Source organism: Alosa alosa, chromosome 22 (assembly GCF_017589495.1).
Source record: "Alosa alosa isolate M-15738 ecotype Scorff River chromosome 22, AALO_Geno_1.1, whole genome shotgun sequence".
Lineage (NCBI taxonomy): Eukaryota > Metazoa > Chordata > Actinopteri > Clupeiformes > Clupeidae > Alosa > Alosa alosa.
In genome coordinates, this window is record NC_063210.1 from 4,344,005 (window position 1) to 4,361,652 (window position 17,648).

General features: G+C 42.7%; 2 protein-coding genes across 2 annotated transcripts; one reads left to right on the forward strand and one right to left on the reverse strand.

Annotated features, from left to right (window-relative positions):
• Positions 1–7,253: 7,253 nt before the first annotated feature.
• On the forward strand, positions 7,254–8,120 carry LOC125287915 (myeloid-associated differentiation marker-like protein 2). Its single transcript, XM_048233999.1, has one exon. The coding sequence runs from the start codon at positions 7,254–7,256 to the stop codon at positions 8,118–8,120; it is 867 nt and encodes a 288-aa protein (XP_048089956.1).
• Positions 8,121–13,869: 5,749 nt separating this feature from the next.
• Positions 13,870–17,572, reverse strand: mss51 (MSS51 mitochondrial translational activator). The gene is made up of 6 exons (XM_048232876.1): positions 17,477–17,572; positions 16,218–16,367; positions 15,921–16,045; positions 15,044–15,607; positions 14,666–14,780; positions 13,870–14,535 (listed from the first exon to the last, which is right to left on the reverse strand). Exons 1-6 carry the CDS (start codon positions 17,491–17,493, stop codon positions 14,334–14,336), a joined length of 1,173 nt encoding a protein of 390 aa, XP_048088833.1. The 5' UTR covers positions 17,494–17,572; the 3' UTR covers positions 13,870–14,333.
• Between the last annotated feature and the right edge of the window lie 76 nt (positions 17,573–17,648).

The following is a 17,648-nucleotide window of genomic DNA, read 5'->3' on the forward strand; positions in this document are numbered from 1 at the left end:
GTGAAGTCAATTCTGTGTCAAATGAATAACACCATGAATTGCCAGACACAGCTATGCAATCACTGAAAGCTGAAAGTTCACATTTCCAATTATTGCTCAATTATTTCTCCATAAGTACTATGTAATGGCATTTTTCCAATAATGAATCAGGTCCTAAAATGTGAGGCATGTAATGGACTTCCATGACAAAACAAACAAATAGATGAACCTTTCTGAACAACACTATTCCATTCCTTTGTTTGTGCTATTACACGTCTCTTGAAAGCAACCTTTCATGGGTAAACACACCCTAAGATCACATTTAAAGGTAGTTTAAGAATTGGAATTGAACTGGAGCGAGAGCTGAATCAACCTAGAGATTAAAACACTTGCACGCAGCCCCTAGAGCTACCGGTGAGGTTTTCTGTGGCTAGCCACTAGCATGCATCTACATCAGCATGACTCTAGTGTCGGGGTGCAAGAAAACACTCCAGCCCAGTCTTACCCTATGAGCTCCTCCATTGTGGCTCCATTAATTGCCGCAGGAGTTCCGGTGACTCCAGTGGCAGAGTTCAGCTTGCAGTCTGAATGGAGATGCTTTCAGCGGCTGGTGAGCTGACCGGTGCGGCCCTGTGGGATTTCCTCTAAGAGACCGAAAGTAAGTCAGAGAAGTGGCAGAGGGGGGAACACAAAGAAAGGTTAAGCTGCTGTGAAATATGTCTTCATTAAGTATGGGGAGATGGAGTGCCCCAGTGCAACACAGACACAGACACACACACACACACACACACACACACACACACACACACATGTATACACACAATACACATGTGGCCCTAGTGAGAGCAGCACAATTGTGATCTGACAGGAGAGACAACATTAGTTATTCATTTGAACTTAATGAACGCTCCACTGCTAAGGTATGTTGGCAACATGAAGAGAAAGCACAGCCAGCATGGACGCTACTCTTTCTGCTTATAAATTCTCTACTCCCTGCAGTCCAGGAATAACATGAATATTAAGAAGGCTGCACAAATACACACACACACACACACACACACACACACACACACACACACACATACACACCAACACCTACACACAAGTACACACATACCAACACACACACACCACCAGCCAAAGCCTGAAGCACATGAAGCGGAGCTTGACTGCCTGCCCTAGACATACAACGTGCATGCCTATTACTCAACCTTTCCCATTGGAAAACAATAAGACATTCAGCATGGGGCACAGAATACGCCAAACGGTGGCCCTTCTCTCAGGTACTTCTGTGCTGTTCTTAAACTGAAGAGCACAGGCCACTCGATATCTACCTCCTGGGAGCATCCTTTCATGTTCCCACAGCAGGCACCATACAAAGGGGGACGTAAGTGAGAGGATCTACGCAAGTGTCTATATGAACACCGCAGGACAGATCTAGACCAGGGGCATGGGGGCTTTAATCATGGCCCCCCCTGTGTGCCTTGTGCGTCAGCTGCTTGCCACTTGTATGAGGACCTCTTGAGAGGTTCAACTGAAAGAGCAGAGTAAATATTGGTCAGATTGCAGGATTTTGTCACCATACCCCTGTGGGAAGAATGTTAGAAAAGCAATGAAAGGAAGAGAGGGTATACATCTCCTTCTGCTTCCCCTGTGTATCTCTGTGGGAAACTTTAAGTGAACTGTAAAGAGGTGTATATAATCACATAATGTGTCATCAGCGTCACTAACTGATCCCAACAGTAATTGTGAAAAAATTGAACTCAAAAATGTTGAAATATTTGCAGAAATCAAGAGTGGTCAAAACTGCATTCTCAATCAAAACAGAATGCAGTGTGTTGACAAAGGTTAAATGGAGGGTCTACAATTATGGCAAAAGATTATTTGAAAAGATTATTTGAACACTTTACTTGACAGTATCAACATAAGAGTGACATGACACTGTCATGAACACATGACACTGTCATGATACATGAAACCTAACCCTAATCCTAACCCCAACCCTAACCATAACTCTAAACCTAACCCTAATTTGTTATGACAAAAAACGAATGTCACTTAATAACAGAAGCTTTATGTCATAAACGTTTACAGTATGACTTGTTTATGACACGTTCATGACAGTGTCATGTCACTCTTATGTCGACACTGTCAAGTAAAGTGTAACCGATTATACCGGTATATTCCTGCACAGAACACAGTTACACCCCTCCCATCCATGCTCCTGAAGGAACATGTTAATTGCCTGGAATGGTGTATGGCTCATCTTGAGTAGCAAGTTGCTGAATTTGACCAAAGGCAAGGCAAGTTTATTTATATAGTGCATTTCATACACAGGGGTAATTCTATGTGCTTTACAAAAGCAAGGAATAGTAAAATATTTTTTTCATAAAATAGCAATAGTTCTTATGTTTTTTAAGCTGCCTACTACATACATGTATGTCCATTGAGTGTGTTGAAAGGATAAATACTCCTCAGCAAAAAAGTGAACACCTTAGATGGAGTGTTTGCAATGTCAATTTTTTTAATTATTATCAATAATTGATTAGTTTTTGTTATATCATCTGTGAATAGGTCTAAGTGAATAACAGGAACACATAAACAATTAAAGGTGCAGTCGGTGATTGTGCAGGCTGTCGTGCTTGTTCATGTTTATATTTAAATGTATTAGATGTACCGGTACATTACATTTTAACCAAGGACCAAATGAAATTTATGCCTGAGAGGCTCATCCCTACCTTCAGTATTCCCAGAAAAACTTCTTGCAGGGTTTTGTTTTTGTTTGGGGGCAGGCTGCCCCCACTTTGTTTTTTTCCAGTTTTCGGAGCCTGGGCTGCCTACAGAGACCGTTTTTTTTTACAGTTATACTCACGGAATGGGCAGCTAGCAGTCGTGAGGAGATGATTGCTGAATGTGACAAAAATATTATGGGCTTGAAAAAGCGTACGATCGCTAACCTCACCTTTAAGGAACTTTTCAACTTTTACGTGATAAAAGGAAATGATTAAATGATACTAAAAACCATAAATGGTCACGGATCCGCCAAAATGAGCCAGCCTCTTTACGACCCTCACCCTCGACCCACACATACACACCCACCCACACACACACTGTCTCTACATCCTCTTGCTGGTAGGACAATCCCTGTGTACTCCAGCCCTTTCCTGTCCATATTGTGTTGTATTTCTGTGTGTGTGTGTGTGTGTGTGTGTGTGTGTGTGTGTGTGTGTGTGTGCCTGTGTATTTTTCCCAGTGTGCATGTGCATGTTTGCCAAGAGGAGAGAAACAGAGAGAAGGAGAGACAAGGAGAGAGATATGGAAGGAGGGAGGGGGTGAGAGAGAGAGATAGAGAGATGGAAGTGCAGTTCCAGCAGTAAGCAAGCATCCTCTTCCTGACCCCTCTCCATGTAAACACAGGACACACCTTACCCTTCACTTCCTTAGTCTCTCCCTCTCTTTCATCATACACACTGGATAGTCGTTAAACCATGCATGCTCCTCTTGCCCCTGACTTCCTCATGCTCACCCACCCACACAAACTGAGAGAGAGAGAGATGGAGAGAGAGAGAGAGAGAGAGAGAGAGAGAGAGAGAGAGAGAGAGAGAGAGAGAAGGCTAAATAAGTGACCCCTGATTTGCTCTAGTGCCCTACTGGTCTCACATGCACTCTGTAGGCTCATACATTTCCAAAATATGGGAAATTATAACATTTTCCCAAATAAACTCACAAAACACATAGCCTACCTTTCAGCTATCTTTAATTTAGGCCTACTGTGATGTAGAATATATATTTTGTTTGACTTCTTTACTTAATATAAATATAATATTTAGGATGGCATAGTTGTCAAATACAAAAAATAAATATATATCGTATTTCGTAGGCTTTGCCTAGGTCTACTTCTTTTTAATCAAAATGACTTGCTAATTATTTTCAGACTAAACCTATGTTGTCAAGTGCTGTGTTTCTGTGAGATTGTCATGACAACAGTTGGGGCTATTCGACTGAATGCAGTAGTGTTGATCGCGAAAATCCTCAGCTATTTGCCACCCCTTTGGCTTACAGATTTTTTAGCTGTACAACACTGTAAACACATTTAACAACAAAGACGTAAACATACAAAGTCAGAAATACAACGTCCTCAGTTTGTATTCATATGAAGCATACATACCTTCCTATCACAAAGGAGTTAGGGGAAAACAGTGACCGCATAGGAATGCTCTCTCAATAACTCCATGAAACGCGCGCTCCGAATGCTGCAAGTTTAGCCTAGGTTGTTTTCACCGTCATGTGCCGTGTATGTAGTAATTATTTACCGATGCTGCATTAACCCACTCGGTAGTAAATATGAAATGGACACTCACTGTCTCACATTCCCCGCCCCGTCAACTCATTCATGGTTAAATCCCGCGTTTGGCTTAACCAAGAGAACTTGCTCCGCCTCGTTGAGGTGCCTCGTTCCGCCCAACAGCGAACAACTAGGCAAACAGAAGCAGCCACCAGCCAGTATTTTAAAATAGCCCTAAAATATACGGCGCAGGTGTCCGACAGTCTCATTGACATCGACTTTTTTGTGATAGGCTACTGTCTAACAGGTGCAGTCAATTGGGACTGCTTTAGAAAAATCGGATAAACGTTTTAGATAGTGAATAGCATTGCATTTCGATGTCCAGTAGGCCTAGGCCTAGTCAAGTAGCCCAGAAAGGACAACGAGAAGCAGGCCACGGTTAGAAGTGGAGGTGTCTTCTGTTGATGTAGGCTATAAACAGATGACTCGAGGACGACGAGAAGTGAGGTAACTGTAGGCTCACAGGTTGGTGAAGTGAGCGATGATAAATACCTATTCCCCTTTATTTTGATGTCAGTGCTAAAGTGTATGGTGATTGGGAAAGACTAGAAAGGTTTAAGATGCTGTACGTTTTGCCTCTCGCTCATGACTCGTGTTTGTTTTCATTTATTTATTGAAACATGAATTATGTTACAAAGCACTAGGACTTAACCCATAACAGTATATATCTTTAAATAGATTTCCCCCACATTCTATAAACTACTGCTCCAGTGTCTGAGCATTGATATAAAGAGGTTGGGTAAAAAGGATCTGTAAAGTGAAAAAAAAGAAAGAAAGTGAATTACTCTTACAGCAAACCAATCATCCCAAGAGGCCTTAAATCAATCAAGACAGTGTTTGTTTACTGGGGCTCTGAGAAAAAAACATTCATGCTTATTGTCTGAATATTTTTACTCTTGTTGAAATAGCAGAATCAAATCAGAGGAAAAATCAGAGCAGGATCATAGTACTCTATATTGCCATCTTATCACAGACTATTTACATTTCAGCCATTTCAATGTATTAATATGGTAATGTTACAACAGGCGTTATAGCACCCTGTACTGTCAATACAACACAGTGTTAAGGGGTTTACTTTAACTGTATGTTCCTATGTATACCACAGGGTGGCGTTCTCTCACAGTGATGCATCCGTACAACCTTTACACCTCTGCTGGGTGCCTGGGTCAGCCTACTTCATTTAGCTACTAATAAATAGCTGGTCAGACTCTGAAGTTTGTCTGTTTGAGGCTTATTCAATTTCTTTGTATCTGCTATTTTACCAGCTACAATAAATATGATCCAACCTTCAAGTCTTATTTGAATGTAACTTCGAGACAAATCCATTAAGAAGAAAACTGCCCTTAAATATTCAATCTACATAACCTACACAGACAGTCTTATTTACATTGAGCAAATTATTCAATCAGTTTGAATGAATATTAGGAGGAACACATTGGCAATGTACTGTGAGCCTACTAACAATGGAGGACACAACTACATGACACAGAGAAACAACAAACTATTTTCAGTCAATTATGAGACTATGGACATAGTACCAAGTATATAATTCAAGAGGCTGACATAGACAGAGGAAATAAGTAGAATTTGCAGCTTTATGTTTGGCTCCTCGTAAAAAAGGCAGAAACACAATGGTGTCACAATCATAACAAGAAAAGGTAAAACAAATGTGTGTGTATGCAGTTTTTTACAAAAAAAAAAGAATCAGGGTACCCCAGTAAATACTATGCCATAGACTTCAAGTATGGAAGATGTAAGTGGAATAATAACTGAAGGTAGAAACACAATGGGGTCCTACAAAGCTATGCTGCTTGGCCCCCCATTTTAAGAATAAGGAAATGGATAGTCATAAAATTTGTTTCAAAGTGATTTTTGACAAACATACTTGTAAAACTGATAAAAACATATAATTCACTTATCACTTAACATGATAAGTGAATTATAGTGAAGTGACATCACTTAATCAATGATTTATTACACTTGGGTGTTTGTTATGTTTGTGGGAAATTGTTCCATTGTGGGTGTTGCAGTGTCTAGTATGTGAGAGGTAAGCATATTAGGCTATTATATGTGTTACAGATCTGGGAAGAGATTCTTGAAGATAGATAGTCACTCTGTAGATAAGCGTTAGTGATCTGTGTTTGATTCGGGTGGACATGGGTACCCAGTAGAGGTGACATGCTCGCAGGCTGGGTATGGCCTGGTTAAGGTCTGCAGCGTTATGACCAGGAGGCAGATGGAACATGGTCAGAGATAGCTGGTCATCAATTAGGCCACCAATGCTAGTGAGAGAGCTAGCAGCCTGGGCTTTTAGCTCGATTGCTAGCACGCTCAACTCCCGAGCTGAGGTTCTGCTGTTTGCGGGTTCGAGTCCGGGTGTGTGCAGGGTTGAGACGCAGGGTAAACACAGCACAGGTTACACCCAGACCATTCACACTTTTACATCACTCATACTTTCAGTAGTAATCTAAAAACCCATCTCTATCAAATAGCATCCCCACCATTACTTGGTTAACTAGATCTACCGCAAAGCGGTACAAAATATGACCGCCGCTCAGTCCTGTACATTCTCTCCGCAAAAATAAACCACCATCTTTCTGAGCAACACATCTTCATTATAGGTGTAAGATTTCACATTTCCATTGTTAGAAGCCATACAGGCATGTATTTTCTCTCTCTTATTTTCTATGTCTGTTTTAGATCAAGACAGTATCTATTTCAACGTTACTGTGTTATACATGTTATCCACCTTAGTGGAACTCCTCCTACTTTTAATTCTTCAGGTTTATGACGAGAGAGAGAGAGAGAGAGAGAGAGAGTGACTTAGATAAGGTTGGCAAATACAAACCCAGCCATACGGTGCGCAACGATCAGTCCACTGGGTCCATTTTCTTTTCAGCTCCTGCGTTGCCCTTCTTCCTCTGTCCAGATGGATAAGATAATGTGCTCCATCGCCTCACTCCTCAGCTGCCGCGGGTTACTGCACTTAGGTGAGATCCTGCTTTGTATTGTCACCTTCATTCTGTCTTCATTCTCGCCTAAGCCACTGCACTCCTACTGGATCTACTGCATGTTCATCTGGCCTATCTGCGCCCTTCTGACCCTGGTCATCACCATTATTGAGTTGTTCCTCATTCACAAGTTCATCCTGTTTTTATGCATGGACTGGGATGACTTCACCACAGGTATAGCCTTCATGGCGTCCCTCACCACCTGTACTGTTGCCATCTGTTACTGCGTGTTCTACGTATGTCTGGTGTGCGTGTGGGACTGGCTAGTGGCAGTACTTGCCATTCTGTGTTGCGCGCTCTACATCACGGAGTTTGTGAGGGATAAATGCGACTCAACGCGCTCTGTGAAGTACCTGGCCGCCCTCCCTGGAACCTTCAAGATCCTGGAGGCGTATGCGAGTTGCATCATCTATATCTCACTGACAGGCTATCATACGCAGGTGCCACTGATCCTGTGCGTGGTGCTCTACATCATTCCCTTTCCTATAATACCAGTGATTGTCATGGTGAACGTGATGAACTCCCTGCGAGTGTGCCTGCCTTTCAACATTTCCCGTCTCGAGAACATCTTTCTCGTCCTCTCTGTGGTGGTCTACATCGTGGCTGCAATCATCTGGCCACTTTACACTGTCCATAACAACCCTCAGCCAGATGACTGCCCAGCAGGTGGGTGTCAGTGGAGCTTCTATTTTTTGGTCACGTTTATGACGTGCGTTAACCTCTGCCTTTTCACTGTGGACTTGGTGTTCACGCTTCTGGGGATATGTGGCTTCCAGCGTGTTTGAGGCACAGACAAGGACCTTGAGGCCCAGACATAGACCTTAAGGCACAGACAAGGACCTTGAGGCACAGAGAAGGACCTTGAGGCACAGAGAAGGACCTTGAGGCCCAGGCATAGACATTGAGACAAGGACCTTGAAGCACAGACATAGACCTTGAGGTCAGACATGGAGATTTAGCCTTTGAGTAGTCTGTCTTTTTGTTGTCACATCAATTTAATTTCTATATCCAAAAAGTACATATTTATAGATTTCAGCATGTGTTTTGTTTCTTTTACTTATTACTACTGCTGTATAAAAGCAATTTAATGATTAAGTTTATGTTCCATGTATGTTGTGTCTTACTGATGTGTAATAGTTACTCATATAGTAATGCATGCTAAAAGCCAAGCATATGTTCACAAACAAGGTTGCAGGAAATAGATGAAAAATGAAATGCATCCTAATACGATTTCTTAGACAATTGTGATACTTTTAGAAATGCCATGGACTGACATCATAGTTCTCTATGAGGTGTCCCATATACTGCATAGTAACATGCAGAGGATCTGGGTCCATATTCCAATTTAGTCATTACTCATTCATTATGTTCAACACCTTACACCTTAATATTCAACACCTTACAAAGATTGAAAACAGTGTATAGTGCAGGCCTACTATGCATTCAGTCTCATTCATAGAAGTAAGTCTGACAGAGTTAATGATTACCACGAGCTGCTTGTGCGTTCAGGCAGGGCGGGATTAAGGGTTACTCCCTGCATTCAGAGAACTGTTACAAAGAGAGGCAGGCAGTGGTGACCATAGCAGAGGATACCAGGCAACAAAGGATACCTCATCTACATATCATACGCTCACAACAGCTCTACTCTACATGACTCTCTCTTCCCAAGCCTCTTCATCATTCTGTGTGTTTTGTTGAGCGAGAGACAAAACAACAGGAATGTGTCTCTGTATCTTGAGCTGTCCCCACAGAATGCGTGTGGCGGAGATTGCGCTGTGTGCCTTGGCTGGGTTCATCCCCATGATCCGGAAAGGGGGCATGCAACCGTACAGCGTGTGGTGCGAGTTCGTCTGGGCCTTTGGCCTAGGTGTGGCCATTGTGATCCTGGTGCTGGAGGTGCTGAAGCTAAGCGTGGTGGTGTCAGTTTTCCTGCAGCACTCCTGGGCCGACCTGGCCACGGGGCTCACGCTGGTCTGCGCAGCCATGCTCCTGACCGCCTCCATTATCTACCCTATGCGCGTCATGCACTGCAAATTGTGCATTTTGGAGTTGGTGGGCACCGTCGTCTCCTGCGTGGCCACGTTGGTCTTTCTGGTGGATGCTGGGGTGGAGAAAATAAAGATGTCTGGTGGATACCTGACTGCTGTGCGCGGGATCCTGCGCTTCACCGAAGCCCTTTTCTCATGCCTGCTCTTGACTGCGTTTGCATCCTATTTCTTGGGTGTGAGTACTGGAATACCATGGGTCATGTTGTGGTGCATGCTTGTGTACATAGTGTGTTTTGTATTATCACTGCTGATGATGTTGTTTAACCTGGTGAAGCTGCTGAAAGCGCTAGTGTGTGTGGATAAGTTGGAGGTGGTTTTTAATATTATAGCAGTGGTCCTTTACATCACAGTTATGATACTATGGCCCATTTATGGAAAGATGCATTACTACATTTATTTGAAATGGGACTCTGACACGCGCAGTATGCCAAACTATGGCTACCGCTACCGTGACTTTGTTATTGTGTCCATCTTGACAGCAGTGAATTTGCTGTTGTATATAGTGGATATGATTTTGTCTCTGCTGGCACTCCACAAACGCATATGATGAGTGTCAACAGTTTAGAGCAAATGTAATGTAACGAAAGAAGCTTTACGTTACTGTATTAGAGCATTCCTAAAGATTAAGCAACACATTTCAACATGGCCAATAAAGTTTTGATAGTTTTCCAGTAGTGTTTATTAAATGTCCTTTTGTGTTTCCAATACAGTTCAATGTGTACATAGTGATTGTTCTGCCTAACATATAAATAGAAAATATTGATGAAATGTAGCTAGCAAATTAGCCAAAATGTGGGTTGCATGGCATAGCAGTGTCCTGTAAATTGTAAAAAAATAGCACAACATACAATAATATCCAGTGAACAGAGAGTTAAATTCTATAACAAAACACTTTCAATAAGATAGTATTCAAATACAGGTAGAAGCCATGTTGGCATTTCAGAGAACATTCTATCTGTTTGCCAATGCAAATAATCCATTGTCACTAACCTGGTACCAGAAGCCCTTGTCCTCCACTGTGTGTGTAACCAACTAAACTTCATGATGTGTTGGTAATGATGGTTACACCATGGGTCAGGAAAAATTAAGCAAAATAAAGTACAAAATGCACATGTGTGCATGCATTTATCAATTTGTGATCAATAATGTTTGAGATATGGCACAACATGTGAAAACTCCGGGTTGCAGACAGACAACACCAAAACACAGATATTGTACCACAAAACACCAATAACATGTGTCAAAATCATGAGTAAGAGCAACCTTAAAAAAGTCTAGGCTTGTTTTTGTTTATACTAATTAGTGGTGCTAAACATTATTAGAGTTGTTGTGTTTTTAAGAATTTTAAAAAGTATGCAAATCTTTGGCAATCATATGTGGCTGCTGCAGAGTTTTCACAAAACCCTAGCCAGGGAATAGCTCTGACTAAGTTGAACATAGAGCTCATACTAAGCTCAACCCAACAACTTGTAGAAAGCAAAGAATTATGTGCCCACCACCAGTACATGCATACCTGAACTGTAACATGAGAGTGTCATTTGAGCTTCTAGAATGAATCGGGAGTCTGATCTTCTATATCATACATGGGCAACATCCGGCCCGTGGGCTTTCCCTGACCGGCCCGCGTAAGTGAAAGCCCAATGCTTGGGAAAGCCCAATGCTCTCTCAAATGCTTGTAAGAAAGACATAAGAACATACAACATGACCACCAGTGGTAGTTCATGATGAACAGATAATTTACTGGTGTGCCAATTTATAATGCTACTATACATTGGTATACAGTTTGGTAACTAACGTAGTTCAACTTGAATAGTAGGCCTACTCTGATAGTCAGAGAGTTTAGAGAATATAGCTGAACCGGAGTCAACGTTACTTTTTGCTGCTCGCAGGCGTGGGAACGAACAAACCGGGGATCTCAAGCACATAGCTTAATAAACAGAAGTGACTGTAGGTCACCTTACCATACGCTACATACGTGAATGTCTTCCTGGCTGAATAATAACTTAAATATAACGGCAATGCAAAGCAGCAATATTGTTGTTGAACATCGACATGGAGGACTGAGACATTTACGCACGATTGACCGTTACTCGTGCGTAGCAACGCCACGATGCGAGGGCTGAACAGGTATCCTGTTAGGAAACGTGACGGAGCTGCCAAGTTTATCGATGTTTATCGTGACTGAAAAAACGCACAGTTCTTTAGCAGAGTAGCAGACGTGAACGGTACAATCGTGACTAAGTAGAGTAAGAAGAAGTATGTATTTTGGACGAGTTGTGGACATCGAATGACGACACCTGCGTTTGGCGAGACATAAAGGCAGGTGAAAACTGGTGATTAGTCAGGACTCAAGTGTAATGAATGAGTGACGTAGCATCCTGGTAGAACAGCTACCACTTTTATTGTGCGTTGTGTTCTACATAATTCCTTTTCTCATAATAGTGATTATCATGGATTCATGATGAACGTGATGAACTCGCTGCGAAACTGCCTGCCTTCCCGTTCCTCATCCTCTCCATGGTGGTCTACATCGTGGGCAATCCTCTGGCCACTATCTGCTCTGGAACAACCCTCACTCAGAACAACATGTGGTCGTCAGTGCCGGTGGATCTTCTATTTTTTTGTCACATTTATGACGTCTTTTTTTTGAAAATCATATTTAATTTATATATCCAAAGAGTAGGCTACATATTTGTAGATCATTAATTAATCTCATGCCTACATTTTGGCCTATTAACAGACCATTTGGTGTATGATTTCACTGAGTGTATAAGATAAAGGCAATAAAACACAAATTGCCTTTGTGTTTTGGTATTCTTTTACTTTGTAGGCCTAGGGGCCTACTACTGTTGTATAAAACAATTGAACAATTAAGTCTGAGCGTCATGTATGTTGTCTCTAGTGTGTAATAGTTATTCATATAGTATTGCATGCTAAAAGCGAATAACATGTAAATTAATGTCCATGAATAGTTGCAGGAAAAGGATGACATAATGATATAAGGAAATGTGGATCCTAAAATGATTTCCTAGACAATTGTGACACTTTGATGTGACTGACATCACGGTTCTCCACGAGGTGTCCCATATACTACAAAGTAACATGCAGTGGAACTGGGTCCATATTCCAATTTAGTCATTGCTCATTCATAAAGTTCAACACCTTACACCTTAATATTCAACACCTTACAAAGATTCCTGACAAATATTAAAAACAGTGTATGATGCACTATGCATTTAGTCTCATTCATAGAAGTAAGTCTGACAGAGTTAATGATTACCACGAGCTGCTTGTGCATCCAGACAGGGCGGGATTAAGAGTTACTTCCTGCATTCAGAGAACTGTTACAAAGAGAGGCGGGCAGTGGTGACTGTAGCAGAGGATACTAGGCAACAAAGGATACCTCATCTACATATCATATGCTCACAGCAGATAAACTGGACATGACTCTCTCTTCCCAAGCCTCTTCATCATTCTGTGTGTTTGTGAGTGTGACAAAAGACAACAGGAATGGGCTTGAGTTGTGCCCACAAAATACGTGTGGTGGAGATTTTGCTGTGTGCCTTGGCTGTGTTCATCGCCATATTGCAGAAAGGGGAGATCCAGCCGTACAGCGTGTGGTGCGAGTTTGTCTGGGCCTTTGCCTTCATTGTGGCCATGGTGATCCTGGTGCTGGAGGTGCTGAAGCTGGAACTGGTGGTGGCAGTTTTCCTGCAGCACTCCTGGGCTGACCTGGCCACGGGGCTCACGCTGGTCTGCGCTGCCATGCTCCTGACCGCCTCCATCATCTACCCAATACGCGTCATGCACTGCACCATGTGCTTTCTCGAGGTAGTGTGCACCATCGTCTCCTGCCTGGCCACACTGCTCTTTCTGGTGGATGGGGTGATGACCAAAAAAGAGATGTCCGGTGGATACCTGACCGCTGTGTGCGGGGTGCTGCGCTTCACTGAAGCGCTCCTTGCATCCCTGCTCTTCATTACGTTTGCATCCTATTTCTTGAGTGTGACCACTGGAGTCCCATGGGCTCTGGGGTGGTGCGTTCTTGTGTACATAGTGTGTTTTGTATTATCAGTGCTCATGATGATGTTTAACCTGGTGAAGCTGTTGAATGCACTAGTGTGTGTGGATAAGTTGGAGGTGGTCTTTAATATTGTAGCAGTGGTCCTTTACATCACAGCTATCATACTATGGCCCATTTATGGAAAGCAGGATTACTACAACTACATGAAATGGGACACTGATATGCGCATTGTACTAAACTATGGCTACCACTACATCGACCTTATGCTTGTGTTGGTCTTGACAGCAGTGAATTTGGTGCTGTATATAGTGGATATGATTTTGTCTCTGCTGGCATTCCTTAAATGCATATGATGAGTGTCAACAGTTTAGAGCAAATGTAATGTTACATTACGAAAAGAGTACTGTATTGGAGCATTCTTAAAGATTAAGCATTAAATGTCAACATGGCCAAAAAATGTTGTTAGTTTTCCAGTAGTGTTTAATGTAGTTTTTTGTTTCCTATACAGCATACAGTGAGTGTTCTGCCTAACATACAAATACAAAATATTGTAGCCAGCAAATTAGCAAAAATGTGAGTTGAATGGCAATGCCCTGCATCGTATAAAAAGAGCACAAAATGCATTCGTATCCAGTGAACAAAGAAAAATTCTATAATTTTCCTAACAGAACATGTTCAATAAGTTCAATAAGTATTCAAATACAGGTAGAAGCTACGTTGGCAATTCAGAGAACATTCTATCTGTTTGCCAATGCAAATAATCTATTGTCACTAACCTGGTACCAGAAGCCCTTGTGCTCCACTGTGTGTAAGCCACACACACAACGTAAAAAGGAAACAGTCAATGTTTGTCCACCTTCACACACACACATGACACAATGTCCATTGCAGTACAGTAGCTTTGCTCCAGCAGTGTGGTCTGAGGCCTAGTCCTCCTCAGCCTCTTCCTCCTCTCTCTCCAGCAGCCCCTGGAAGCAGATGTAGTGGCCGCTGCAGTAGCCTGGAGGCTTGTTGGGGCAGGCCTGCACCTGCTCTGGCTTCAGGGATTTAAAGGGATTCACCCCAGTGGCCTTGATGTGCATCTCCAACTCCAGCAGGACCTGAAGGGTGTACTCCAGCTCAGGTTCACTACAAAGAGGGACAAGGAAACATGCACACACTTCAAAGACTCCACAAAGAACTGAACGATTTGTGTGTGTGTGTGTGTCATTTTTACCCGTAGCTTTGAATGTTGTTGGGTGACATTTAGAAGACTTACTCTGTGGTGGTGAAAAGTGTGGGAATGTTGTAATCTCGCAGGAGCAGCAGAGTTGGCAACCAGCCCTGGTACACTTTGTCCACCTCATCCATGTTCTCCTGACTAGCATCCAAACCTACAGAGAGAAGACTTCTTTTAGTCTGTACTCATACTCTGCAGTGTACCATTTATTGGCAATGTTAAAGAATGCTCTACCTGTCCAGGTTAAAATTGATCCAAACGCAAATATAACTGCCAGATTCAGTCTAAATCAATTAGACCCTCATTTTGTAATTTAAGCTGACTTAACTGTATTATACTAACAGGTATATGGTACTGTATGTACACTTTTAGATACACTTTAGCAAGGTGTTCAGTCTTTATGTTCTTTTTGTATACCTGGGTGAAATCCCACCACCAGGTCTGGTTTTGCTGCCTCCCCTTTCTCCACCACATCTTCCCAGAACTGGTGGTAGAGGCCCTTGTATCCGCTGATATAGGATTTCCCTCTGGGCCCAAAGGCTCTCAGTGGGGGGCGAATGGCCTTCCCTTCCACCACCTCCGGCCCCACCATCACCACCTCCAGGCCCTGATGTCCAGGAAACATGTGGCTCAGCTCATCCATGTCAGTAACTCGGGCCCCCAGGGTCTCGCTGTGGGCAGCCCCCACCAAATGAATGGTGAGCGGGCGGGAGTAAGGGTCCAGCTTGAAGTGTTTAATGGCAAAGCCGATGGTCAGGGGCCGTGAGAAGAACTCGCTGCACACACGCCACATCGACTCTCTCAGATCGACCTCCCCTGGACGTGAACGGCCAGCATTGTCCCAAAGCTCGGTCATGTTCTTTCCAGACAGGATGGGGTCCACTCGAGCGGTCAGATCCCCCTGCATGGAGAGCCAGTCTTCCCAGCTGTTGATCTCTGCAGCGGGACGCGTCCATGCCTCCGTAGGGAACGGGAGAACACCTGTAGGGAAGATGAAGTCCATGTTATAATTCCCCACTTCTCCTTTGGTTCACTTGCAGTCCTGGCAAGTAATGTTTCAGTTAAAGTAAAAAAACAAAATGTATCCTAAAAATTCATGGCTATTTTTGTTTGTTTTCAGAACATTTTGTTGTTAGAATGTAAAATATGTTCATGTCAGCGTATCCTTTGCAATTCCCATTCATTGAATTTATCAAGACCTTTGTGTCATTTATGTATGCAACACCTTTACCTGACCTCAAAAATTGTATGTATCTTTTGACAGAGAAAAATATGAGTTATCCTCCTTCCGCACCTTTGTAGATGAGCCACTCTATCCGCCTGTCAATGGCTGCCCAGCCAAGTGTCTTACACAGCTTCTTATGTTGGGGCCAGTGCTGCCTCTGGCACTCCTTACAGCAGTAATATACATTCAAACACCTGAGAGATGTCATGGGGGAAAGAAGGACAATGGAGACAGGAGAAGGTGAGGAGAGGAGGTGTGCAGTTTGGTTGCACTGTAGTAAGGATTGGGAGTAATGAGGAATCATGCGACAGATCAACATCTTTCTGGGTGAATGGACGTATCTGTGATGGGCACCAGTCCACTTACTTTCCACAGCGTTTTAGCGCCTTGGGATCTGATAACTGAGATGGTTTGCTGTCACAGGCAGCACATACCCTGTAGGTCTCCTCCATCTTTTCAAACATTTGTTTTTGTGAGAGAGAAGCAGGGGTATTGCCTTTACCCTCAGGGTGAACACTGACATGAGACAGAGACACAGACAGCACATGATAAAACTGATTAAAAGGCAATAAGTGGGTTGATGTCTTTTGATCAGCAGGGGTGACAGTATTAAGGTCTACAGTGTGTGTGTGTGTGTGTGTGTGTGTGTGGTGTATCTGCAATGTTAAACAAACAAATCACAAGAGCAGGGTTACATGGCATAATCAGAATCATTGGGACAAGTGCTTCTAGTGCATAGTAGTATACATTCTACATTCAACACTTACTCAGTCACGCTATGCTTTCACACCAGACTCATACCAATACATATACAGTACACTAAAAAGACAGGTCACATAAGAGGCAGTATAAAAATAGATATTAGGCAGTATAAAATTAGATATCATTTTAAAAAAAAATCACAGTAGCCTATGGGGTTTGGGGAAGTGCAAAATGAATCTGGATGTGCGGGTTCTGACAGACCTATAATGCCTTCCTGAGGGGAGTAACTGAAAGTGCTTGTGGCCTGAGTGAGAGGAGTCCTTGATTATGTTTATAACAGTGTACAGTGACTGATTTATGCCTTCGGTGAAAGGTGAAGTTTACATTGACAGCTTCAACAGCAAAAAGACTAAAGCGTGTGACACTTTTATGTTTCCCCCTGCATGTGTAGCCTCACACCTGCTTTCCTCTTTGAGTGTAATTCCACATGGGCTTCTATTTTCAGTCCGCTATTTTTAGATATGTTAACCATATAGGGAACAACGCTTTAAAGGTATATGATTTCATGTTTTTGAGCTACAGATGAACGGAGTAATATTACGAAATAATCCCAGGCTCTGCATTGCGTTTGTCTTGGAGCAATGGTTCCCGGGGCCACGCGTCACTGACGCTTATTATGCATTGCCAAAGACGCGGAAATCCCGGTTTTAGATATTTGAAGCTTGAAACGGTCTTGCTGCAAATCACAGACAACAGTGTACACCATGTATGCGTTAAAATCAGGGTGTGTTGATGGTTTCGTCCATTTTCAAGAGGCTGTACAGTAGCTTTTAGTCTATTTTTAGCTTCAAAATCAAACTCAAGCACACGCAAAATTCAATGCTTTGACACGTGACATGCAACGATGCGTTTTATTTACTTACCTCGTTGGTTCAGTCATTTAGTTAGATGTAACTTTCTGATGCAAATTCTTCAACTGAAAACTCCCGAGGTTGTATTGGACGCCTCAAGTAAGTTAAGTTGGCTCAGGAGGAGACCTTCCATTTATACCCACCAGCTGTTGGCGGTTGTATTCAGGACATTTCTAGAGGCTTC